Here is a 9,577-nt window from a genome sequence, read left to right on the forward strand (position 1 = left end):
ACAAACAGACACCGAAGGCAAAGCAGCATGATGGTAAGAGCTGTTTTCTACCTCCTTTCTTGTTTATTGTATCTTTTTAAAAACAATCTTTTAAATTATTTTTATTGTTATTGTTATTAATGTCTGTAATGTAGATATCAGTTAAATGTCATTCACTGTTATGCCGTATGATTTCTGTGTGAACACAATACTTGAAAAGCCACTTGAGCAGCAGCGCGTGAATGCTCAGTGCATGTTTATGGGAGTGTGTGTATATGTGTGGTTTCCTGACTTCTGAGAACTAAGTCTCCTTCAAAGCAAAAGTTTGGTTTCAAGTGTTGTATTATTGTTTTAGTTGCTAGACTGTCCATGACAACTTGCATATGAGGAAATAATTCAGTGTAAATATAGGCTATGTAGTGACTGATTATATATAGGACTGGTTCAGTTTAAGAATATTATAACCAAGTAACCAAGAGTTTTTTAAAAGCTGTGAATTCATACACCAGGGATTAAAAATGAAAAAGCTTCCCTAGTATCCAGTCAGTGTGACAGTTTTATGGTTTCACGCGTGAACAAGAAAACAAGAAAGGAAACAGAGAGCCAGCTTGTGTTTTGAGTTTAAAAAAAAACCTTCAGCTGTGCAACTATAGCAGCTGAGTTTATCACCAGTTCACACTACTCAGTTTCACCTGAGAAATGCTTGCAGTCCTTTCTCTTTTTTTCGACCCAGGCGTGTGTTAACTGACTCAACACAAACAATAGAGCAAACACTGATTTGTAAATCATGCTACGTCACATGGGAATGCCCGTACTAGTAAAGCCTCATTGTTTAAACGTTTGATCACTACTCTTTACTGTTGCCGCAGTGACATAATAGGAGATACTTGTCTATGAAGATAAGGTTTGATAAAGGATAAAAGGCAAACTAACATAAAATAAAACATAATGAATTCAAATAGCTGTTAATATACAACTTTCACAATCCCTCTGGTATCACTTGTCCTGAAACTGGACACAACAGTTACAGTAGATAATTAAGCGCCCCTTGGGAATTTCCTTTAGTTTCTGCTATGATCAGACCCTGATGCTGTAAAGTCACACATCATGATGATTCATGTATGTGAGGGTGTTTCCCCTGGACGTCCTCTTTTGTATTAAGGTTCTTTTTTCTCATCATATTCTGTGAATTCAGGACTTCAGGGCAAAAAAAAGTAAGAAAGTGAAAGTAGCCGATGTAATATCTGTACTGTATATGTATGTTTGAGTAATGTGTGTTTATGAAGACAAGGTTTATGACACATTTTGATTTGCTTTGTCTATTTTCCTAGTATTTTGTTTTCCTGTTACAACACAGAATCTAAACTAAAATAATTCAAGATATTGTTCCCCCCCCCCCCCCTGGGATTTTTTGGAGATTTTAGGTCACTACAGTATCAGCAGACAAGAAAAAATAAAAAATAAATGTATTTCCTTATTAACTATTTTTACACTCTAATAGATAGAGTTAAACTTAAAACTTTCCAAACACACCTTTTTGTAATCAGAGTCTCTCCTTGGTCAGTACTTCCAATTAGAAAGTTAAGAAACAGAAGATTTCAAAATAAGAGTATCTGCTACAGTACATTACACACAACGAAACAAAAACCATGATTTAAAAGTCAGTTTCTATAATACACAATAAAACTTGACAGCATGCAGTGTAGTGCCACGCCTTCCCGCATGTTTTGGCTGAAGGATCTGACTGGGACTTTCCTTCCAAACTTGGGATTCTTTGGGTGTGTTGCTTTCATTTTCCCCCATTCTTTAATGATTACTGATCGTTTAGTCATATCAGATTAAAATAAGCTTGTATGCCTGACTCACAAACGCTGATTCCACAGAAAATGTCAGTTTAAAAAAAAGACAACAATTTAATAATAGATTAATTGTTGCTTTTCCAGCCATAAACAAAGCAGCAACTCCAGTGTCATGATTCACCTTTAAAGTTTAGATTCATGAAAAATGACAATAGAAAAGAAATCAACCATTCAATTGCGAATTTAGAGCAAATTACCCACGGGCTAAATCTGATGCACCGAAATAAATAATTAACATTAGACAACTTTATTGCATCATGAGTGCTCTACTGTACCATGAACTTTGAACTCCGGTTGATTCCAGCCTGTTTATTGCCGTTGTTGGTGATTTAAAAACCAAAAAATAACCAAAAACCAACAAATAAATTAAATGAAAGCAAAATCAGTGATTAACTTGTTTGTGTTTTTGACAGGCTTCAAGTCAGATGCAACAGTCTTTTCTGTAAGTACTCCTCCCATTTTCTGTTTTGTGTCCATAGTGATATGCCAACAGTGACCTATGCTTGCAAATGATTTATAAGGGTCAGTGATGAAGTTATGGAAATGACAGCAGCTGTAAAGTATATTCCATTGTCAGTGTCACTGTCAAGAGACTGAAATAAAAAATCCTCTCTGCATACTATTGGGTGTAGCCTCACAGTGAGTCAACCACAAAACCTTCTTTAGGAGAGGAGAACAAAAACAATATCCTTTCAAACTTTTTTTAACCAACTTCCTGACAACGAAGCTGTTGTATCAAACTGTTTAAAAGTAACACCAACCAATAATACAAGTCTGTGATGCTGCGTCAGTCAGTAGAGCTAAGGCTGCGCTAGTACTAAACAAGAGTTGCAGCAGCATTGACTCAAATATCTGAAAGGGCAAGCCTTTACTGAATTTATATTTCTTGGGGTTATAATTGTTTTAATCTAATCTGGAGTCAACTCTAGCAAGAACTAGGGGAGACTGGGGACAGCTGCAACACTTTTTACATTACTCTCAGTTATTCAGAGACTGTTTGGACTAGGCCCACCAAACCTTTACATATTAAACTCTTATATATCATATTACACATGTCTGCTAATTACCCATACCATTTAAAGATGGTTACATATAACATCAATCACACTATTGATTTGAACAGAAAAATTGAGATGTTGCAACTGACTCCAAACCAAAAGTGAATGTAGCTAGTTTCTCCCATAGCACAACAGATTTCTCAATTTTGCTCAACTAGATATTTGGGGAATTATTTTGTTTATTAATAGCATTAGTCTCTCATTGTCTTATGATATAATTACCAGGAATTGTGCCTATTTTGCACTTAAAATCTTCAAAAATACTGTTTTGATATGACTAGCCAACTTAGCATGTGTCATGACAAAACATCATGTGCTAGCTAGCCACGCCGACATTGACACATGCTCAACCATGTCACTGAATAGTCAACAAAACAATTATCCAAATTAGGTAAATTTGGATTCACTCATACAAATGGTCAGGACAATATGACAGAAAAAGCTACTTTCATACCTCCAAAACAACTTTTCTTGATAAAAGCAGGACCAGATGCTCAATATGGCCTCTCTCTTCTTGGTGAGTAGAGGGTCTAACTGAGCATGTGCAGTGTGAGTGGCATCACCTTGCATGCTTCTGATTGGAGAAATAAGACTTGTTGCAACCGTCCCCAGTCTCCCCTACTAATATGAGGGTCCCAATTAATCCAGAAAGAAACTCACATATTCATTCTGCTGATCTGATGTTGGGAGCTTCATATTGATTACATCCTTGTGTGTCCTTGTTTTTGCAAAGGAGAGGTAGCTCAGCTGGTTGTACTTTAGACAGAGTGACAGAGAAGGGCAAGTCAAGTCAGATTTGATCATCAGCTAGTATGCAGCTATCAAGATACAGAGCCAGAAAGTGTTATTTGTATTGTGAGCATCAAGTTGTTGTGCCTGTTTGTGGCTGGTAACCATGTAAACCATTATAATGATCTAATATATTTTATTTTTCCTTCTGCCTCCCCTAGAAACCAGCTCCACCTGCTGCGTCTAACTCCAATGTGGGCAGTACTAGGTCTCTTGTTTGTCACAGGTGAGCAGTTCCTTTATATCCATGCATTAACAATGTGCCTTCATTTTCAGTGAAATTAGTTATTTATCTAGATTAGATTTCGTTTAAAGAGAAACAAGTGATATCAACACTACTATGCTTGGTCTCACGTGGGTAAAGCAGCACCTAATGTGTTATCATACTGTACAAACCTGCAGTGTTGAAGCTCTGATTAAATCACATAACAATACTGTAATGGAAAGAATTAGCATCCACATCTGCAGCTTACCACACTGAAGTCTGTACAAATGTGAAGCTACACCCACCTGTTATTGGCCTTAAAAGTTATTTTGCTGAAAACAGCTTCCTGTTGTCAATCCAGACATTGTGGCTGAATATTTCCTGTGTAATAGTTTGAAAACAATTTAAGCTGTTTCTCTGTTTCCAGTCTTTATGCTAAGCTCAGCGAACTGTCTCATACAGTAGTTACCATACATGCACAACAGTGGTATCAATCTTCTAATCTCTCATCTCTAAACTCTGAGTAAAAAGGCAAATAAGCACATTTCCTGAACATGATCCTCAGCTAATGTGTGGTATGATAGCACCACATATTGTTATCCACACTTTAAGTACAGTAGAGTAAATGTATTTAGTTCCATTCGACCAATAAGTGACTCACTGATAGAGAAAGATGAATTACCAGTGAGATATAGAAACAACAGATTCATTTTTAAGAAGAGAGTGACCAGAAACACACCCAAGGTGAGAATGAAAAGGAAAACTAAAAACTTTTACAGTTCACTGTAACCTCATTTTCGATATGTTGACCTTTAGATCATGTAAAACAAGGGACATTACTAGTCCCGTATTCCACACAAAAAGATAAGGGCAATCGGCTGAAGAGGAACTGAAATGCATCTGTCATAAAGAGGAGCTTTCAAAAAGCTTAAACAAAAACCCCTTATGCTCACGCCCACTCACAGCTTAAAGTAAGAGCTGTTCACTTACTGTAACATTAATTACCTATGTCGATTTCAAGTCAAATATCAAAGATGGTGAGACATTGTGTTAATGTTTTTACTATCTGACAGGATGTAGCAAGTATAAATGGTTTTCAGTAAGCTCTAACATATTACCCCTGCTTTTGTTTCTCTTCCAGTGTGGCCAACTGTTGCTCAGGTTCAGCTCAAAGGGCAGATTGGGCAAAATGTAACCTTTAATTGCCCCCACAACGAAAAGAAAATTAAATTATTCTACCTTCAGAAGGACCAGACACTTGTGAATGGCTTCCATGCAGAAAAACCTCTACAAACCCCTACATGGGAGAACACCGAAGTGGTCAACTTCACAACTGTGCATATGTACAGATTAAATATCTCACACCAAGGAACCTATCGTTGTATTATCCAATACAATAACAAGCAGCTTGATGATACACAACACATACACCTCAGTGTCACAGGTAAGAGTTTTTTGTAGTTTTTCTGTAGCACTATGATGAAAAAATACTGCAGTATTCTTAATTAGGCGCTCCCCCAATTAGCATTCCTGTAACTCATTTTCATAACAGACCACTTTTATTATTGCTTGTAAAAGGTAATTGATTTAAATAGTATGACAGTGATAGCCTTCTTTCCTTCTTTGACATATATGTGTAAAAAATCAGTCAAAATGAAAGATGTTTTCTGTTCCTATGGAAGTTTCACAGTCTAGAAATAAGAAGTAAAATGTTTGACATATTCAAAATCCTGTTGTGGCTTAAAACTTATTAAGTAGCCCCTTTTTTCAAGTCTGTCTTAAAACAACAGTCAGGTGCTCATATAATCAAAGGTTTTGATCTCTGCAGTCCTTCCTCTTGTTCATACTGGCTATTACAAGATCCCTTTCATAACACAACATAAACAAATGTAACGTAATGTTTATCTGAAGATAATACCTTTCATAGCAGTCTGAGTTAGTCAAATTAAATGGATATCTTCTGAAGTAACAATCTTTTTAGCATAAGATCCCCTCTTTGTGGTTTCCCTGTTCAGCTGTAGAAGGACTGTAACAAATACAGGGCAATTTAGGACTAAAAAGCCAGTAACTTTGAAAAATATTCACTTGGGGGGAAAAAAGAGGCTTGTACTTGGAGAATGGTTATGGCAAGACGAAACAAGTTCAGTGTTCATTTGGGAATCTGACTATTGTTTTAAAACTGTGAAGCTATCCTGTAATGCATTTGCAGATATATGGGAAATTAATTTAACCATTTGGATGACATATGACAAAGTCTATGCTTTGTATTTGAAATGAACACACCATGTCAGAAGTATGCCACATGTGCCACAACTAGGCATGGGCAGGTATGAGATTCTGGCAGTATGATAACCATAAGCAAAAATATCACGGTTTCACGGTATGGCGGTATTGAGATTACAGCTCTAAAATGTTCCTAAAAGGAAGAAAAATAAAGACAGACGTGTTAATTTAACCTGAATCTGTAATGACAGTGTGAGGGGTCGTGATACTCTACGCTGCAGCTGCACCACCTGAGGGATTTCTGACCTGCACTTCCTGTCTTTGACCAGACTAAAAACAGCTCATACCTTAGGATCAGTATGACAGAAAATTTGGTGGTTTCGGTTATCGTGGCTTTTTCAAATCGCGGTATACCTTGAACACGGTTATCATCCCATGCCCAGCCACAATAAATCTGAACCAACTTTTTGCCATCCAAGTATCGGAGTATGGCCAGTTTTTCCATTTTAAGGCAGCCACTGTTTGCAATCAGAGATGTTAGTTTAAAGAGGTTACATTTTTAGTTTGTGGTACAACGATGGACTCAGAAATCATCATTCGTCTGTGAGTCTGTGATCTTAGATCTAACAAGGCCTTCTGAAGACTTGACATGCTCATTTTCTGTGTCTCTTTCTTCTAGCCAACTACAGCAAGCCTAAAGTCTCTGTGTCCTGTGATAAAAAACATGAGTCGGGCGGTTGCCTGGTTAGATGCGACTCACAAGGTGGCTTCCCACGCACCAAGATGATGTGGAACGGACCTGCGACTTGGAATACCAGCCACCAGATTTGGAAAGTTTTGAACAGCAGCGAACATCAAGATAAAGACACAATGTTGTTCACCAGTTCCAGTACTGCATGTTTCAACTGCTCCTACGGGAAGCAAGAGTTTCTCAGGTGCTCTGTGGGTGACGTCGAGTCAAACATGTTCTCAGTCTGTGAGTAATCAACTCTAAAAAAATACCCAACACTAATGCTTTCAATCACCGGACATGTTTTGAAATGTGTGAAAGGCAATGAAAACCTCTTGGCAAATGTTTTAGGAATATGTGAAGGAAATATTTTCACTTTTACATCCTTCTTGTAATTGTTATAGTTTGACTTGGACTGAGGAGTTTAGAGTTTGTTGTGAAGCATACACATTTCTACAGTAGTATATTTTGATCATACCATGACCAAAACGCTGTAGAATCTCATATTATATTGTTAGGTACTGTAGATGTTCAATTTTATGAATGAAAGCTATTTTTCAATCCAGTTAGCAACACAAAATAAGTGGCATTCATCGTCATTGAAGGTAAAGGAGATGGGACAGACAGGGTTCGGAAAATATAACCAACACTATTTGCATGTCTATACCATTAAGTAAGGAAATACGTAAGGTATGGGTATGGGTGACCTGACCTTTTAAAGTCAGTGACTAAGCATCAGTCATCAACTGATCATCATCACCCTCTTGTGCAACAAATCCACAGCTGATGAGAAAGAAAGAAACCTCAACAACTGATTCATGTTTGAGTCATAATTCTAGTGAGCTGGTGTATTAGGACATTATTTGGCCAGTTGACATTTTTTACATCTTGCAAACAGACACAAACACACTTGGAGCTGAAATAATGGAATATATTGAGAAGCTGACTCATACATTGTCCGTTTCGGTCTTCAAATAGGATTTATAGATGATTAGGAAAATATCAAATAACTCATCCGTCCCAGTACTTACGCTCTTGATTCTGATATACTTTTTTTTCCTCCCATCTGAAGGTGAACCTCCGCCTGACCCCGGCAACCATGATGTGATATTAAAAGTCATCGGGGGAATCTGTGCAATCTGTGCAATAGTGGTTTTCATCCGTTTGGTGGTATGGGTGCTCCTGCGTAAATGCAGGAAAGGAAGACGAACAGGTAAGGAGACGAGACAAATGAGTTTAGTCACAATATGGATATTTTACAAATATTTACATTTCTGTTTGTCAGGACAATGAGAGATTCAGTATTAATATCTGAACAGTGAAGCGAAAAAAACTCACCGCAGTTTCCATTTTGATTTCCAGGAGATCCAGCAGGAAGTGTGATGCCTGAGTAAGTGGGTAATTACCAGACACAAGTGACCACATTTAAAATATCCCAATACCATAATAACTTATAATAAAATATAAAAAATATATTATATATATTATATATATTATAAAATATAAGTATAATTTATACAAAGATTTTAATGAATCCCAGTGGTCCTTAAAGCTCACATTTTTTATTATTACTATTTCACATTGATCACATTTCCTCCCTAATTCATTCTCTTGCATTTTTCCAATCCAGGGAGGTACTGACCCTCAATGACGTGAAAGGAGGGAAAGAAGCATCTTGAGTGGCGAACTGGAAAAGAAGAATATCTGATTTTTAATCTTAAAAATCGTACATCTTCTTTCTAGAATCTAGAAAAAAAAACTGTACGTCTCTCAAATGTACATTACATTTGTGACTGACTGGGGACTCACAAGTGACGGTATCCTGTCATCATCACACACTGACACTTGTGACTTTTAAGTGTTTGAGGAAGTAGTCATTAGTAGTATCAATCTGTTGGTGAAGTACGAAGTGTCACACACAAACTGGCTTCTCAAAAAAAAAAAAAAAAAAAAAAAAAGGACTTTTCTTGTGGCTTTGTGATGAGATCGTCATACTGGAAAAACGTCTATGGGAAATACTTCTTTCCAGCACTGTGAGGAATACAATCAAAGGAACAAATGATTGTATTTAAAGCTGAATTAAACTAGATTAATTGTATAGTTGACTGTTACACTGACCTATATGTGTATGCTAACTGTTGTTGTACTTGCAGGAAATCACCCTTTTTGGGCTGTGTTGCATTTTTAAATACAATGTATTGTTGTTGCACCTCAGGTTTCCTTAACTTGCATCCTCAAATAGTCAGGCATTAAGGTTGGTTTTAGTGCTTGGCTTTGTAGGAATAGATATATTTTTATATTTTATAATTAAATAACAACAGAACAGTCTGTGTTTGTCCTGTTTGTCTGGCTAAAACAATCAAACTAGTTCTGCAGTTCCCTAATATATATCCACTTCAGAGTTTGACCCCTTAATTCATTTTCATTAAGGATAATAATACAAATTAAAAAAGTGTGTGACTGCAGAAACGATAGCTGTTAAAATACAGTGTTTGCACATGAATGAATTTTGCACTTTGCTGCTTAAGCAACATTTTCTGCATTGCACTATGCAGTGATGATTCCAGTATTCCAAGATACCAGAGGTGTGATACTGAATACATGAAGGAAAATGGTTTATTTCCAATCATTAGACTTAGCCGTTACTTTGAATAATAATATTTAGTTATTTCTCAAAATGCTGTAATATTTCTCCCTCAGCTTACTGTTCTCATGTGAAAAAAAGCCTGTATAC

General features: G+C 36.7%; 1 protein-coding gene across 1 annotated transcript; it reads left to right on the forward strand.

The window, feature by feature from the left end:
• Positions 1-3,877: 3,877 nt before the first annotated feature.
• Positions 3,878-9,188, forward strand: LOC128359962 (T-lymphocyte activation antigen CD80-like). Its single transcript, XM_053320275.1, has 6 exons — positions 3,878-3,911; positions 5,032-5,334; positions 6,793-7,089; positions 7,916-8,056; positions 8,206-8,233; positions 8,474-9,188. The coding sequence occupies exons 1-6, from the start codon at positions 3,878-3,880 to the stop codon at positions 8,520-8,522; spliced, it is 852 nt and encodes a 283-aa protein (XP_053176250.1). The 3' UTR covers positions 8,523-9,188.
• The last annotated feature ends 389 nt before the right edge of the window (positions 9,189-9,577 follow it).

Source organism: Scomber japonicus, chromosome 6 (genome assembly GCF_027409825.1).
Source record: "Scomber japonicus isolate fScoJap1 chromosome 6, fScoJap1.pri, whole genome shotgun sequence".
Lineage (NCBI taxonomy): Eukaryota > Metazoa > Chordata > Actinopteri > Scombriformes > Scombridae > Scomber > Scomber japonicus.